The sequence below is a fragment of the Watersipora subatra genome, chromosome 1 (genome assembly GCF_963576615.1).
Source record: "Watersipora subatra chromosome 1, tzWatSuba1.1, whole genome shotgun sequence".
NCBI classification, from domain to species: Eukaryota; Metazoa; Bryozoa; class Gymnolaemata; order Cheilostomatida; family Watersiporidae; genus Watersipora; species Watersipora subatra.
In genome coordinates this window covers 40,207,208-40,225,448 of record NC_088708.1, presented here as the reverse complement: position 1 = coordinate 40,225,448, position 18,241 = coordinate 40,207,208, and the positions used below count along the sequence as shown (strand labels likewise).

Genomic DNA, 18,241 nt, shown 5'->3' with positions numbered 1-18,241 from the left:
CATTAATGCGAAAACATAGTTCCAAGAAAACTGGTGTTATAGTTTGAGAAACGAAAACCAATGCCCAATTTTGTTTACATTTCAAAACGTCATAGCAACCAATATGAAGAAGTTGCGATATTTATCTAGATTTCTGTATTTATATCTAAAAGATTATGCTTAATTTAAAATTCTAAACAGATTTTAGCTGGTTGTCATAGAAATAGCTGTATATTTATACGAAAATGTATTACTTAATTTTGCAAATATTAAAAACGGCTTGGCAGTATCACAATATTGGGCACAGCCAAATCATCAACAAATATTTAGAAAGATAACAACAGTAACATATTGCGCACCATCGGTCACTATATACTACGATCTTGTAAATTTGAATAATTATTCTTATAATTAAATCTGATAATGATCTTTTAAAATCGAATAATTATTCTTATAATTAAATGTTGTAATAATCTTGTAAGAACGTTAGAAAAATATCATCGTAATTCCCTTTACTTTCACTGCTTTTGACAACAGTTGGAATACCGAAGTACTCATTATAAGTGTCCAAAATGTCAAAGTTATCTTTAAAATCGGCAAAAAAAAACGATTATACTTATCGGACACCATTTTTCAGTACTCCCTGTTTAGCATAGCAATGGTTTTAAGGGGGGTTTTTCCGAGGGTTAAAGACTGCTATTGGCCAAACTGATTTCAGATTCAGAAAGATCACTTTTTGATTGGTCTAGATGCACGTGTTACAAAATTTTTTACCAATATTGTAAATTCAGTTAGTGCAACTTCAAAGTCGGATATTTCAACTTCGTGATTTGCGACTTAACCATGGTTTCTGTGACCGCGACCCATATGTTTATATCTCTCCCCCTGCAATAGGAGAAATGCAATATTGGTCAATTTTAGAAGTAAAATGCACTGATATTATTAGAATAACCAATATTATTAATATAGTAATAATATAAAACCAATGCACAATTTTGTTTACATTTCAAAACGTCATAGCTAACAATATCAAGAAGTTGTGACATTTATATAGATTTTTAGAAAATCTATTTAAAAAAGTGTTTGGTCATGACAAACAGCAATAATGAAAGGAAAAGATTATGTGTTTATATCTCTCCCCCTGCAATAGGAGAAATGCATTATTAGAAGTAAAATGCACTGATATTATTAGAATAACCAATATTATTAATATAATAATAATAGAAAACCAATGCACAATTTTGTTTACATTTCAAAACGTCATAGCTAACAATATCAAGAAGTGGTATTTATATAGATTTTTAGAAAATCTATTTAAAAAAGTGTTTGGTCATGACAAACAGCAATAATGAAAGGAAAAGATTATATGTTTATATCTCTCCCCCTGCAATAGGAGAAATGCAATATTAGAAGTAAAATGCACTGATATTATTAGAATAACCAATATTATTAATATAGTAATACAGTAATAATAGAAAACCGATGAACAATTTTGTTTACATTTAAAAACGTCATAGCTAACAATATCAAGAAGTATCAAAAAGGATATCCAAACTTAGTAATAGTGATAATAGAAAACCAATGCACAATTTTGTTTACATTTCAAAACGTCATAGCTAACAATATCAAGAAGTATCAAGAAGAATATCCAAACTTATAATTAAATATCGTAATCTCATAAAAATCGTTAAAAAAAAATATCATCGTCATTTCCTTTACTTACACTGCGTTGGACATCAGTTAGAATACTAAAGTACTCAAATGTGTCTGAAGTGTCAGTTAATTTGAAATCGGCAAAAATGAAACGATTTCAGTACTCCTACGTTAATTACCGAAACCTTCGGCAATTCGACAATGCTATAGACTGGTGAAAAGTGCACGTTATTTTTTCGTGAAATGCGCACGACTTAATCGTTCTATTCTTCGTCGCTCGGCGTTTCAATTTCCGATCTTAACTTTTATAAAAGTGGGGCTTAGCAAGTTTTAATAACGATTTTCGTCCAAATAAATCTGTCTATTTGTGTATAATCCGATCAGATGGGTAAGTTTTAAGATAATAACGACGGTTTACAAAGACTTGGTAACATATTTAAATAGGTTTTTATGTGTTTTGTATCGTTATTATACTTTAACGACTCTACAAAACGATGGTTAAATTTATTGATGAAATTTCGATACAAAGGTTTGTCTCATTGTTGATGAATAATTTTCGGGAGTTGTGTGCACATGTGCATTTATCATAAATCTCCCAACCAATCGCTTCGCTCTGTTTGGTCGTGGGAAAACTCACCTGTCAAGAATTCCGTCTATAACTATGTGTAGATGAGCATTTGTGGACACCTCCGAGTCTTGTCGATCGAGAGTTAACTCCCTCCGCAGTGACTTGTGTTCCTTATGACGATGTTTTTTCTTTTTCTTTTTCGGATGGTCACCATCTACATTTATATGTAACATGCGACGTTAGAATGACATGCGAGACCTTTCAAATAAGTTTAGAGCTAAGCTAGCAAAATACTATTAATACAATAGACGCTCTCATAACGTATACCTTCTATAACGGAAATTCCAAACAACTTAAACAATTTATGTGAACTTTTTGCTTCATACTTGTAAAAAATCCCTATATTATAAAGTGTCAAATCGGTGTGTGTTCACAAATTCAATTTGAATAACAGTAATCTTGCAGTTAGCCTTAAAACGCCTTTATCTTCCTCTCACCGGACTTGGTGAGACAAAATAAAGTACGTATAGCATTATCTCTGTTGAATATACAAGTTCTGCGACATTCGAGTACGCAGTGATAGCCAGTCAGATATGTCAACCAAACAGAGAATAAGCAGCTGCGCAATTGTTGAGCAATATTCAAAGGCAAGATTGGAAAAAGATTTGTGCAGGCACTACAGCGTCTGTCTATCAATGTGAATGTCACGAGTTGGAGTATTGTCGAAAGATATCTTTTATCCTAACCTTGACACCCCGAAGACAGAGAAACGATGAACAGGTACGCAGCTCTTATTATAGTGAAAATATATTTTGGTTATACTTTATTGTAGACATATAAAATATTTGTAATTATTTTTCCTTTGCAGAATAGACCTTGCTGTTTAAAAAAACAAACAAATCATTGTAAATGGACGTCGAAAATGTGCTCAACTCATTGTAAAATTACTGCAATCGTGAACCATAAAATGCGGGAAAGTGATAAGAAAAAGTTGTTGATGCAAAGTTTGCATTGCAAACCAATAATACTGCAGTTACGGTACGGTCGACAAATTAAAAAGTTAGGTTGAGGTTTTCTTTTTTGTCTAGACAAAAGAGTGAGTTTGGAAAGCTCTTGAAACGGATTAGGTAATTTACATGTACTTTACTGTTCATATAACGCAAAATCCCTATAACATAAATGTTCTTGGAACGGATTATTCACGTTGTAGGAGCATCTACTGTACCTGGTTTTGAGTCATGGAGTCTTACGTACTTTTCAAAACTGCTACTAGCATAACACTGAGGGTTATCAAGAATAGGCTAGGAAACATCATTGGTTGTAGCCAGCAATGTGTCAAACCCAAGCCCTACATACGAATCAATGTAAATACATCTAACTCCTGATAAACCAAATAGCATCAATTAACAAAACAAAAGAGAAAACAACAATGCTACTTACGATCTTCTCCTTCACCACTGCTGTGCCGCCTTTTCTCCTTAGATCTAGCGGAACCTGTGAGCCATAGAACAGACGTTATAATTTACTACATGTAGTTGCCTTTTTCTTTCATTATTTTCACCAACTACCAAAATTTTTTTATTATCAAACCAGCCAGCATAAACTCTATTAATATGACCAAGTACTAACGCTACTTTCTAAAAAGCATAAAACTACGAAGCGCTAAAACTGTGTACTGAAGAGATTAGATGATTATATCGGTCACAAATATTACCATCAGCCTTTTTTATCTTCAACTTGAGTCCCTCAGAAGCAGCGGCTACCTGGTACTGAGAGCCAACCTCCAACTTTGTCACTAGCAGGGGGAAAGAGGCGATAGATTAGAGAAACAGTCAACACGATGAACAGTAGAACAAACTTGTCTGACTATAATGGATAGCCGCAAGACAGAGTTTATAATCAGTAATAGAATATAAAAATAATGAGTAATTATTAAACTGTATAGTAACAAATGCAAAATTTATGCGCATAGGGTATGGTGCAGGAATAACCTTGAACAACCTTCTGCATTCCTCCCCTAAATAAAATATAAGCGAGCTAACAAATTAAATGTAGAAAGAAAAGAGCAGAAATAAGAATTGAAGAGTGTGATTACTCACGTCGTATCATCGGCTGGTCAATTGGCTTGGGGCTCTAAAACAAAAAATAAAGGCTTTCAAGGACTGCCCTGGTGAGGATATGGATTTACAGTTGATTTATTACCACAGCCCACTGCACTTTAATTGAAACTACCAAAAATACAAAGACGCATACTAACAAAATCCTTGAACAGAAGAGAAGCACCAATCCGTATAAAAGTTCACAGATATCATCAGATTAGTTCAGCATCCAGCAACTTTAATAGAGAAAACAATGCAGAACAGATAAGAACGTCCGACAACAAGAATAGAGTTTAAATGATCCTGTGAAAGTTAGCTGTTGAAGCAAAGCCAGAGGTAAGCGTCTAATTCGCTACCTGCACAGTGCGACTAGCGAGTAAGCAAGCCGTAACCGAGACAGCGCAACCATACCTCATACTTAGCAGCAGGCATGTATGATGATAGAAGCCTGCCACTTGGTGTGGTACTGATTGATGCATTAGCATCACCCTTTGATATGTACTTATTGATGTCCTGGAAACATATGAATACTGTCTTGTACATCCATCTATCAAAGTTACCAGCTTCACTGGAAGAATGTGTTAATGATGTAGGTACTTACACTGGGTTTATAATCACATTCGGATGTTTAAAATATTGTCTGGTAAGTCTATGTGACAGTTTGTTGGAACACACAATGAGGGACAGACAATATATTGTGGCATGCACTTGCTACAGTTTTACTACGACCACTATCCGTTTGTTGCGTACAACACACACAGTTTAAAACTTCACTAGACCACCCACATATTATTATAACAGTAAGCACATTTAACATAAAAAACACCCCAAATTAATAATGTAAAAGAACTGAATCTGTGACAAAGAAGACTTTGTTCACATAAAAACTTAAAATATATCCATTATATTTTCACGCTTGAGGATTTCTGTAAATAAAAATTTGTCTTTAAAGGTTCTCCGTCTATGATATATTGAGATGGTGCGATGCTTGACAGCACCAGAAAGGCATCATTTCATTGCCTTATACTTATAAATAATAAAGCATTGGCAGCTCTCTATAACACCGCACATAACATAACACTAATAGAAGTCGAGCTTGAATGTTTAAAAAAATGCTATTGGATGGAGAAGGATACAAATTGGATTAGTCTGTATAAAAATTGGCTATTTCTAACAAATTAAATTTAAAAAGCAGTTACATAAGGAGCATCAAGTATATACGCTAAAATAACTGCATGAAGTGACCAAAAAAGAGCTAAAGATTAAGGTTGGCTCTAATGAAATGAACAATAACACTTAACAGAAACAAATTATTGTCAACAGTGTAGTTGTGAAAGTGGGTTTTCAATGTTATAGCAAAAGTTACACTGCAACGAAAGTAGTGCGTACAAAAGTATACAAAACATACTATTGAATAAGTAAAAAGGAATTTCCGGTCCCTTTGTCATCTCACTGCTACACTTAAACAATTCAGCATGCTTATAATAAAGGCTAGACTTTCTCCTTATGTATAACTGGAAGCCTACCTCAGAAGACAGTTGCTGCAAGGAAACTCTAGCAGATGACGTGGAGCCAGAGCCTGAATTGGGAGTCTTAGCTTTAGGCGTTGAACTCTGAGTGGGAGTAGTTGGAATATCTGCCCGCCCCGGTGTCTGACTGGTGGCTTTATTCTTGTCCTTGTTACTGAATTATAACACAAAATGTATACCTATCAAATAGCTTGTCAAATTGAACCTAGCTTTTAGCTCGTTGATCACAAGTTCAGGCATGCTCTACCTTATTATTGCTTCTTATAACTATCTATTAGCTCAATCATTCCCAATAGTAAGCAGCTCACAATTTAACAGTAGATGGCAAAGAAAGTCATCGAGAATATATTTGACAACGATGCATACAATGTACAGACAATTGAAGAGCTTACATCAATGCGACTATAGGATCAATCGGTATGGAGTTTTCTCGAGACAGTCTTTCCTTATTTGGCATCGCTGCAGGAGTTTTCGGCACCACAGGGGTTGTCTGTACAGAAGGGGTTGTCTGCACCACATGGGTTGTCTGTACAGAAGAGGTTGTCTGCACAGCAGGGGCTTCTAAAATAGAAACACAATGCAAGAAAATTGTAATTATCGTTGTTTTTACTAGATAATCCATCTCGAAGAGCAGTGCTCTAGGAGCCCGCTACAGGTTTTGTATAGCTAAAACCTATGTTTTAACCCGCTATTCGCATATGCAATAATAATAAAGCTTAGCTTATTAAAGCAAGTTACATGTATTTAGCTTTTAGTATGACTAGTTTAGGAACTGCACAATGTTTTCATTCATCTTAAAAATTCAAAGAACAAAAAGTTTTTTTATACAAAGAGTTGTCAGTTCTTGTCTAAATATTGGTTAGAATCAAAGAGGACACAACCAACAATTCGGTAGGCAATGTTACTCATTTAACAAATGTTAACTAAAATTTGTTAAGCGCAGAATCCAAAAAGCTATGAAAAATTAGTGCAAACTTCTCACCTGGCTGTGGAAAAGACTTAACAGGCTGAGAATGAGAATTCTGCTGATTGACGTAATAGCTGCCATTATAATCGCTATTATTAGAAAAACTGGGAGCTGGTTGGCCATGGAAGGTGTTATAAGAATCTTGAGTTGAGGAAGCCTGATGGATGCGACTTGATGTGGCCACACTTTGTTGGTAGACATCAGTTGGTGGTCTATATGATATAATCACTAACTACAGCAGGCTAACACCGTATGGGTGCGACACGTCAGCAAAACAGTATTAATAATTTTTACTGTCCATTTCGCAGTGAAGGATGAGTAATGGCTGTCTAAAACTAGAGAACAAGCTTTACTTGCCAAAATATTTGGACTCCAGAGATAACCGCAATCCCATGTAAAATGTAAAAACCAACCAAAATGTGCAGCGATGCTACATGTGTCATGTTTGACCTTGGTATGTTATAACTGAAGGCAAAGTTGACGGTGCTTGGTAATAGCACAGTAACTGACCAATAATATTAATGTTGCAGTCACTCATTTGTTTCTTATTACCTTCGATAAAAAAAGCGATAGAAATTACTCGAACTCCAAGTTTAGTAGGATCTTAGGCTACTTATATTAAAAATACTATAACAAAGAGTGTTTATGTCAAAGCCATATAAGATGCTATTGGTCGCAGGTTCTTTTACAACTCCGGTGCAACTTGAATAGCAGCAAAGTGAAGGTTGTGACTGTTATACATCAATTTTCTTACAAACATTTTAAATTAGTAGTACGTTCTGATTGGTAACAATTTTTAGAAGTATGCGTGTGACCAAAGCCTGTTTTGAAAGATTGCCCATTTTATCAATTGTAAACTTCAAAGCTGCTTAAAGGTACTCTTCACAATATTTCTGGCTTGCGTAAACTCAAAACTGTTTTCCAAATTTGACTTGTAAATCACACATTTTGGGAACAAATGAGTGCAAACCCTTTAATATTTTCTCTTCTTTTAAACTTCTCTTCCAGTTTTAGTCAATCCACAGTACACTTCAGGAAGCAGCACAAATAAATCAGGCGTATTCAATATCTTACAATTATAAATATACATACCGCCATAACTATTTAGGCAACAAGACTACAAAAGAACTGGCCAAGTTACAAGAATGAAGAGCTGAGCGGAAATGGTTATTGTATAACCTATAATATTAATGCTTGAAAGGTGCTAATGAGACTGCAATAGCCCCAATACAAAATAGACTTGCATAACGGATTACATGATGAGCCTATATAGCTTCTCAATAGCTCACCAATACAAACTGGTCTACTTAGCAAGGACAAATGTGTGAAAGTCATTAGCTTGTTGAACAGTAGTTATAAACCGAAAATCATCATCATCACATCGTGTAGAATATTTCATAGTCTACACGGCCATATTTCCATAGGCTATATTTCCGTGGCGGTCTCTGAAATCTCAAGTTTAATACTTCATATATGATGTAAGCATGGCAATTAACTCCTCTGTTAAACACTATAATTTTAGCTACTATGAAGAGAAAAGTTGATCCAATAATTCTAACATTTCAATTAAACGTTCATACAAGCATCTAAATAAAACATTTACTGGTTTTACACTGGAACGCTCTGAGCTATCAGAATGCAACATATTTTCAAGCATTACTTTCACAAAAGTCTTTTCTATCTACATGTATGTGCCATTTGAAGTATTTTACTTGGTACAACTTTTAGAAACCAACAATCAAGTCAACATAAGGATTTTAAGCTTATAAATCTGTACATAATGAGGACAGGATAACCAACACACTGTTTCTTAAAAATACTTTTTTAAGCCATATATCAATAGCCATAAACATACGCAACGAGATGTAAATAAAACAATTAATCTTTAATACAGAAACCGTTCCATAGAAATATGAAAAAACTTACTGCGATGCTGAGGAGAATGGAATAGCCTGTTGTGGTGGGACTACAGGCGGCGTTTGTGATGAAGGTGCTGCTAGTGGTGGTTGCGGAAGTGAGGCTGGTTGCGGAAGTGAGGCTGGTTGTGGAAGTGACGCTGGCTGAATATTTGGTGGTTGAGCAGATTGTATGGGTGCTGAATGAATTTGCTGAGAATATTGGTCATACCCTGCATATAACACCAGATCTGAGAATGCAACCCCATGCACACCAAAAGCTACTCAGAAAGTTAACGATCCTACTATGACATGCAAAATGTGTACATACGCTGCTGTCTCCTGCCACAATCCAGTGCATCTGGATACTGTGTTAACAAAACTCTGACCAACTCCGGCACTTCTCTTGGTACTGTATTTTGTGAGTATCCCTCTTTAAGTTGACTATTACAGAAAAACAAAGAATTCTACGGAAAGATCTAGTCAGCGAATTGCAAGTATTGCTTGTAGTTAAGGCATTACCATCTGGGCAAATTTCAAACAGATACATTTTTGATGAACAGATACACAGAACAGATAAATTTCACATGAACTACCAACAAAAGGCTTTTAAAAGGTTTTTCACAACAAATAAAAAAGCAGTTATTAACCATCATGTCTGTCCAAACAAAATTATAGGCTTTGGTGTACTTAATTGTGTGGCCATGTATTACTTACATGTGGTCTACATTAGTCTGCTGCAAGACATGGGCCATCTGTGAGACAATGTTAGGGTCTGCAGTAGACAATACCCTACGTGCTTCATCAGCAACACGTGGATTGAACAGAAGACTTTTTCTTTTACCAGTATGCTCGATGGGCGATGGTAATGGTAGCTCAGTCAATACTGAAATAATTATAGCAGTAAATATTTTGGTAGATAAGAAGTAAATCTCACTAATTTCAGAACATGAGTTTGCAATGCACTATTGAGGGAAAGTATAAAATGGATTTGCCAATCATAACTGTCATGTTATCAAATAATAGCAACAATACACTAAGAGCACAAGCTAAATTTTTAAACCTGTTTCAAAGCTATTTTATATAATGCACCGTTACAAAGTAAACTGATGAAAAATTTAATTAACACTTGAACTTACAGTTAGTTAGGTTAGAAAGGCCAGCCAGAGTTACAATTGGTACAGTAACGGCTGGTTGTTGTATGTCTCCATTCATGATAAATGTTGTGATGTCTAAAATAACAAAAAAAGGCTTAATATGCCAAATTCTACTACTCAAATTAGCAGATTTTGCCTCCCTGCTCGCTTTTAAACACCAAGTGCATTATTTTAGCAATAACAAAATATATCTTAAAGGTTGATTGCATAGCAAATTAACACCTAAACTTGATTACGGCATTGGAAGAAGCTTGGAGCAAACTTCTTTGATGGTACTAAACCAAGATAACTGAAACAATTGTGACGAAGTAAGATAATATTTGTAATTGCATGTAATAGCTAAGGTAAAAACTAAATGACAGCAATGAGCTATCAAGAGGTAGAGTTCTTTTTAAGTTTGCAAAAGTTAACGATAAAAATAACTTACCTTTGAACAATGCAGTTTTGTGAATCAACGCCGCCTGATACTATTGGCGAAAACTAGCTACGGTCGTCACCCTATCAGCCAAGGGTATATAGTTGCAGCATACGGTATATGAATTGACGAATCGAGAAAATTTATCCAAGAAGCGAGCCAAAGCGCAGAAGACTGTAGCTTGCGATCACATATACTTTACATCAAAACGGTATTATTTTTGGACGTCGTATTAAAATGTCTACAATCACAAGCTATTGCTGTAGCCATTAAACCGAGAGACAATAATTTTTGAGCCTAACAAAAACGTCGCGATTCGAGCGATTCATTAGTCGCTACTAAACGGCGCGTGAGTGTATAAATACATGTATATGGTTTGGTAAAGCGTGACACTGAAAATGCTTAGCGTTATAAAAAAAAACAATTCTACTATGTCAGTTTATTACTAATTGTTATCCTGATTTCTGGGTCCTGCAACAGTGACGTAGTTTTCAGGTTGAAAAGGTGAATCTTCAAAACTTATCGACGTATAGAATGAGAAGGAAGAAATAAATTTGTGCGACGATAAAGTAGGGCGTGAACATACTTGCTACAGGCACAAACCAGCTAGTTCCGCGAGGAACTTTATGTTTCTGTCACTTTTATATTCAGGGGCTAACTGAGCTATTAAGTTTGCTATGCAGCATCATTATAATAAAAAATAATAACAAGGCCACTGTTATTTGTGCACTTGGAGAATATGAAAATCCTGTACCGGTATAGCTATTGTGGTTTACTATTGCTTTCCAAATATTTTCTACTATGTTTAAATCGAGTAATTGTTGCCTCGTGTATTACATGTAATTAAGTACTTTATATTTACACAAATAAAACTGTTCAATTGCTATTTTATTGATACCAATGATATACAGTCCCCCAGGGGCTGTATATCATGGTATGGTGAATCATATCATAAACATGGTGAATCTTTTGATACCAAATAACTGTAATGTGAATTTTGTTGCAAGTCAGCCTTTAGGAACAAAGAACTACTAATAGCCAGAGACAGTTATTTATTCTTTCTATAGCGTTGCTGTTAAATTTCATCTACCATTGCAAACTTGAACTGTTTTTTTATATATGTAGGCTACTTTGAAGTAGTAAGATCGCTTTAAACAAAGAACTGCTATTAGCCTGAGAGATGTTAGTTATTTTTATATGGTGCTATATATAGAAATATATATATTTCTATATTGTTTATGTAGTTTATATCGACGAGTATGTCTCTACGGAATTCGAAAACCATCTCAAATCCCAAGGTATCCGTCATGAACTGACTGTTAGACATACTCCAGAGCAAAATGGTGTGGCCGAACGTTATAACAGAACGGTATGTGAATCTGCTTGTGTTATGATCATAAACACAAATATTTCCAAATCTCTATGGGCTGAGGCCGTTGCCACTGCTGTCTATTTTAGAAACAGAATTCCGACTCGCACACACAAATCGCCTACAATACCTTATCAGATATGGTATGGTGAGAAACCTGATATAGATCACCTTCGAGTATTCGGCTGCATGGCATATGCTCACATACCAGACGCTATTCGTAGAAAGCTTGACGGCAAAGCTGAATCCATGACATTTGTGGGCTATAGTGTAAGGTCTAAACTCTAAAGGCTATCGGTTGTACGACCATCAATCTAATTCTGTGGTTGTGAGAAGGGATGTTATGTTCAATGAACAACAGTTGGGTATCACAGATGTATCGTGTATCCCAGCCGCAAGTCCAAGGGTGGACAACCCTGCTACTGTAGCAGTAAATATTTCCAGTGCTGACGAAACTCAACTTCGCCGATCTGACCGCCCTCGCAAATCACCACAGCGCCTAGGTGTAGGCACCGCTTATCATGTTAGTGAGATTGTCAAACCATTGAACCTTATCGAAGTAGAAAAGTGTGAGCAGCGAGATGAATGGTTAGCTGCAGCTGAGAATGAGTATGATGCTCTCACGAGCAATGAAACATGGACACTCGTAGAGCTGCCTTCACAACGTAAATCAAATGGATGCAAATGGGTATTTAAGGCGAAGTGCCGATGGTCAAATCGATCGTTTCAACGCTCACCTTGTAGCGAAAGGGTATACGCAAAAGGCTGGCATCGATTATGATGAAACATTCTCCAGTAGTTCGACACTCATTTCTCAGAGCTGCGCTTGCTCAGGCCGCATATCGAGGTATGCTAGTGCACCAGATGGACGTTGTGATGGCGTTCTTAAATGGCAAACTCGAGGAAGAAATTAGTGTGTCAGCTACCGAGGATTGAGAAGACAGGACAAGAAAACCTAGTCTGTAAACTCAGTAAGTCGTTGTACGGTTTAAAGCAGTCGCCAAGATGTTGGAGCATTGTGTTAGATAACTTTCTCAAATCTCTTGGTCTCAGTAATTCAATGGCTGATCATTGTGTGTATGTACGCGACATCTGTGAAGTGTTTGTGAAGTGGAAACCATAGTAGCTGTATATGTTGATGAGTTAATTATTATGTCAGTTACTGAATGTGAGATAAGCAAGATTAAACAAGCGTTAGCCTCAGAGTATCAGATGAAAGATCTTGGAAGTTTGCACTACTGCCTGGGAATTTCCATTCGCCAAAGTGAAACCGCTATCATGCTAAGTCAAAAACATTATATCAAGCAAGTTCTACGCAAATATGGAATGGAAAATGCTAACTCCGTTTTTACCCCGATGGCTACCGATGTGAAGTTTATGAAAGACGATGGTAGTAAGCTAGCAAATGCATGTGTGTACCAATCGATGGTAGGTAGTCTTTTGTATGCGGCATTTGCTACTCGTTCTGATATATTTCATGCGGTGGAAGTGTTATCTAAGTACAAGTCATCACCAACCGAAACGCACAGGACAGCTGTGAAACGAGTACTCCGATATCTCAAAGGCAGTATAGACATCTGTCTTCACATTGAAAAACATAATGGTGAACTGTTTGGATATACAGATGCTAGTTGGGCGGACAATCGACACTCAACCTCCAGATTAGTATTCATGCACCGCCTTACACCTGTTAGCTGGTTCAGTAAATCGCAGAGTATTGTTGCCGTATCTACTGCCGAAGCAGAATATGTAGCGCTGTATGATGCTGCAAGGGAGGCCACATGGCTTCATCAGCTATACGACACTGTCACCAACTGCCCGACTGCAGCTATTAATGTCTATGTTGACAACCAGTCAACTATCACAATAGCAAACTCGGGTTCAAACACAAAACGAACTAAGCACATTGACATAAAGTAACACTGCTGTAGAGAAGCTATCACAAACGGGGTCATAGTAACTTCTTATTGCACGACTGAGAAAAACATAGCTGACATTTTCGCAAAAGCGCTCGCTCGCCCCCGTTTTGAAAAGCCCCGTAAACTACTCGTTCATTGACAATAATAATTCACTTGTTGGTTATGTGTATCAATTATTTTTCTCTGATAATTGTAAAAACTATGTAGGAGTATTGTTCATGTAGTTTTTATGGAAATCATAATATCATGCACACATTTTGAAGCTGTTTCCTCATGTTAATCAAATAATCAAAGGAGGGACAACTCCCTATAATACTGTTGTTTTTTATCTGTGCAAACCTTTTACTTTACTGTTTCCTGTTTCTCTCTATATTTAACTGGTTAAACGAATACAATACTATGAGAGCCTAATCCTAATTAACTAGTAGTTTCCTACATTCTATATATAAGATATATAGAAAATAGACATATAGAACAAAAACATATAGAAATATATAAGATATATATATTTCTATATGGTTTTCTATATTTTTTATGTTGCTGCTTTCAAAGTTCATCTACCAAAGTAAATTTAAATCGTTTTTTATACAAGTACATGTACTTCGAAGTATCAAGACCGCATTAAGCGAGGAACTACAGTACTGTTAGCCTGAGACCGTTACTGATTATTTCTATGGTGCTGCTTTCAAAGTTTTAACGCAAAAAAGCGAAAAGCTGTGGAGTTGGACAATAAGAGAATTGATTGTTAATAATTTAAACGATTCATTATTGATAGATTTTGTGGACACTTTTCTACTGACCACTTGATATTATGGGTTTATAAAGATCAAAAATAGTCGAAGTGGCGGTCAAATAGAGGTAATGTTCAAATAGAAGGTGGCGCTCTATTTTTCAACCCTTCTCTTTTAGTGGCAATCAAATAGAGGTGGCATTCAGTTAGAGGTAGCGTTCAATTAGAGGTTTTATGGTGTACATGTACGTGAGTTCGCTCAAAGGTTTTAAAAGATAATTATAATGGTTAAATTAATAAATAAGATAAAAAAGAGAGAGATAAAGCAAAAAGGAATAGGAAAAGAGAAATGAATAAAAAGAGGGAATAAAATGAAGAGAAAATTACAGATATTTCAGCCAACGTTATTAGTATTACAATGATGTTAAACAAAGTTGACTTACAAGCTTATCTAATGATGACTGACACGCTTTTCAAAAACCCTACATATACATATGATCCAATGGAAAATTGTGCTAACGTGAAATATTTTCAATTCAGATGTTTATTTCTAATCACAGCATCAAAAATCCAAATAAGAACCTATGATATCAAGTTTATACCCTACAGGATGAAAATATTTGATGGATTTAATAATTCGCGAGCAGACAATTCCACAAATTATTAATTTTCGCAATTTTTTTAAATCATCGCCGGGGCTCTAAGTTAATCCCATTGCCAAATGCATCACACTCCTTTACAAAATTATTCAAGGTTGTCACAAGTTATTTGGCACGGCATCATCATCAAAACAAATCTCCTGCAGTTCTTTACGTTGAAAAAAACTCATAACTTACCACAAGTTGTTGGTTCCTCCAAATTCATGAACATTCATGAAAACCTCTGGATGAAGCCAAAAATTTATGGCTTAGCATGAATTATGCTTAGCTTAAATGAATTAGCTTATGTATAAATATTTTATAATTAATTACAAACTTGATTGTACAAATACAATATTTCAAATACAAATAAAATTTTACAAACCATGAAGGGAGTAAATAAAAACAGTTCGGCCCATATGGCGGTTGTCTAGCAATAAAATTAAACTGATAGTCTTGATAACTGAATACTAGCGTGTAATGGTGCTCTCTGACTAGTTATTTTTGTAATAGCAGCGCTGTGTCACTGTCTTGGGTAGATGTTAAAGGCGATTCTCTAACTACTGCATGGCTGGCAAGGCAGTTATCATCAGAACTCTCCTCATGGTTTACTATTGCAACGTTTTGCCGGTTGGCCAAAAATTTGTGATTGTAAAGGCATTCTTGTTCCTTTTTAAGACAGATATATTCTACTCGTTAGCAGCTGTGGTCACTTCTCCCTCAATTTCAAGACCTCCCTGAATGATTGGTGATCTTCTAGGAATGACATCCACCACCCTTGCAGTCATTGTGCCTCCGTGTATGATGAAAAAGCTGTGTACTCTACTTATTTCATGGGGTAGATGACCAACCATTGCGCAGTCTGCGTTTATCAACTTTACTGCAAATGGGTCATGTAGATTATTGGGCTCCTCTCTCTCACACTAAAACGAATAATGAAGCGGTAGGGATGGAAAAATAAATATTGCGTTTTACCAAAGAACCAAAGCAAAATTCAATTATTAATTTAGTAAATAGTTTTGAAACACTCATTTTTACCATAAGTTGTGGGTTCATCAAAGGCCTCCAAAGCGAGGAATATTAGTGAAAACCTCTGAACGCAGCAAGAAATTTATAGCTTAGCACGCTCGACTCGTAGTTGGCAGCTAAATACAAACCTGGACACGCGGTGTACGCATGCAGAGGGTCAACTCTATTGATAGCTACGATAGAGTTAACTCCTAATAGACAGTGATTGTGTTCATCCGCGAATAAATTAGTCCGCGAATATGCATGGAAAAGATGATTTGCACAAAATATAACTCCGCGAATTTTTTCATCCTGTAGGGTAACTGGACATTCCTAACACTATAAATACCTCCAAGTGTATCAGATAGTCCTGACAGATTAATGAAAGACTTCATAAGACTTGAGACTTTGGTAAGTCGACTGATAAAGACTGACTAGATAAACATCCGATATAAAAAATCAAAACCGACTTCCACTGCAAATGAACTAAAAGTATTAGACAGAATTATAGCGTGCAGAAGCTCATAACTAGTGGTACCAGACTGACACCTTCTAAATGTTAGAGACAGCCATCAGTTGCAAGGCTTTGAGCTCGCTCTATTGTGCTTAAATAAATAAGAACAAGGTATCTGATATATAGGTCAGCTACACGCTTGATTAATACGCTAGACTGAAATAAACTATGCGGAATCATGGCTTCATTGCTGTTCCATGAATGAAGGCTGGGATTATGCTCTATCTAACGATGAGTAGATATTAGTAGTGTCTTCCTTATTACAGCAATTTCGCTGAATAAGATTAGTTGAGAAAGGCATCAGTCAATAAAATCATTAAGATGTGCAACCCTAGCTCGCCTAGCGAAAAAAGGCCTAAAATATTCACAGCAGAGTTTACCAAATTTAGTTGAATCTGGAGATTTTCATTTGTGCCAGACCATTAGTATGCTCACATGGTGAAGAAACCATGAAAAGATAAGTGAGTTTACCTTTTGCGCTAATGGAATACAGAAGGATGCCATACAGCATCAATATTAGTATTACTTTTGTTTTTCAACTTGCCATTTGGAACACTAACCAAATTATTAGTGTTCTCTGTAGCATCAAGAGATTTAATCGTTTTGGCTTTTGAGTGCTTTTAGCCATCTTAATCTTGAAATAGCCAATGCTGTTACATTATTATGAACTCGACCCGATAAAAGGCTAAATTTATGACTGTCTAAGGTGCCTAACAAATGTTTTAAAAATAGTGTTACTTTAGCTTAAATTCAAGTTTGGTTTTGCAGATGAGCTTTTAGTGGTTGATGCAGACATTACTGTTGCTGAGCATTTGAGTGATGCAGAGATTGTGCAGTCCGTGACATATTGTGGTACTCTCGATGAGTCCGATAGAGAGGATGAGGCTGAGATTGTTGAACCTGATCCACCTACCTTGGCTGATGCAAACAACGCTTTAGATGTCCTCAGACGTTTCATAGATACGAGAGAGTGCAAGAACTATAATAACTGTTCAAAATCTATTTCTACAATAAGTCACACTGTTGATCTTTGTCAAAAAATACCCTGTCACAGACTACACTCGATAAGTTTTTTAAATGAAACAACTGATCAGATGGAAAGCATGCTTTTTTGCATTGGTCATAAATGTTTACTTATGTCCAGTTTTAAAAATTATCAGAAAGAATAGATATTTTTCTATTGGGCTGAGATTTGTTTGCAGTTTTAGGTGATGTGACTGACAAGACATTTTAAGATTAAAATTGGCAAAATTGATCTCGAGTAAAACACTCAGAAGAAAAAATGTCTTCTGAGCGTTTTAACCGAGATTAGGTTTTGCCAATTTTAATCTGAAAAAGTTCTGGCAGTCACATCACCTAAAACAACACACAAATCTCAAGTGTATAAAAATATCTATACTTTCTGATAAATACTTTAAAACTCTACATCAGATGCCCTTCAACTTACAACAAACAACCTATACTTTAGTTTTATATATACATGTAGTTTGTATATGTATGTACTGATAAATACATTCACTTGTGACTGTGCTCTGATAACTCAAACACTTTCGCTCGGTCCCGTGAAGTTTGAGTTATCCATGTTTCACTGTATATAGCAATGATAGCAAATTGGTTATATATACATGTATATAGCAACTACATGTAGCTGCATTACCCGCCTGCGGGAACATTCACGTGCAGAATAAGGTTTATTGAGAGTTGTCTTTCATACTGTAAAACAACTCCAAATATGTAGTCTACTGAAATTGTTGCCCTGATCAAAGTATGCATGCACATATACATGTCAATGTTGGGGAGA

At 35.8% G+C, this 18,241-nt stretch overlaps 1 protein-coding gene and 1 long non-coding RNA gene across 2 annotated transcripts in view; one reads left to right on the top strand and one right to left on the bottom strand.

Moving 5' to 3' along the window:
- Positions 1-10,312, bottom strand: part of LOC137385515 (nipped-B-like protein) — a 55,594-nt gene extending 45,282 nt beyond the window's left edge. The window contains exons 1-13 of the mRNA XM_068071988.1: positions 10,275-10,312; positions 9,830-9,922; positions 9,408-9,576; positions 9,022-9,134; positions 8,722-8,923; positions 6,811-7,007; positions 6,221-6,389; positions 5,826-5,982; positions 4,711-4,812; positions 4,300-4,333; positions 3,915-3,995; positions 3,641-3,694; positions 2,270-2,414 (exon numbers count right to left, since the gene is read on the bottom strand). Coding sequence (XP_067928089.1) covers positions 2,270-2,414; positions 3,641-3,694; positions 3,915-3,995; positions 4,300-4,333; positions 4,711-4,812; positions 5,826-5,982; positions 6,221-6,389; positions 6,811-7,007; positions 8,722-8,923; positions 9,022-9,134; positions 9,408-9,576; positions 9,830-9,905 — 1,499 coding nt within the window. The 5' untranslated portion in view covers positions 9,906-9,922; positions 10,275-10,312. The remainder of the gene's footprint in view (positions 1-2,269; positions 2,415-3,640; positions 3,695-3,914; positions 3,996-4,299; positions 4,334-4,710; positions 4,813-5,825; positions 5,983-6,220; positions 6,390-6,810; positions 7,008-8,721; positions 8,924-9,021; positions 9,135-9,407; positions 9,577-9,829; positions 9,923-10,274) is intronic.
- A 315-nt stretch (positions 10,313-10,627) lies between these two features.
- On the top strand, positions 10,628-17,962 carry LOC137404268 (uncharacterized). Its single transcript, XR_010979658.1, has 3 exons — positions 10,628-10,766; positions 11,507-11,631; positions 17,209-17,962. It is a non-coding gene; the product is annotated as an uncharacterized lncRNA (long non-coding RNA).
- The last annotated feature ends 279 nt before the right edge of the window (positions 17,963-18,241 follow it).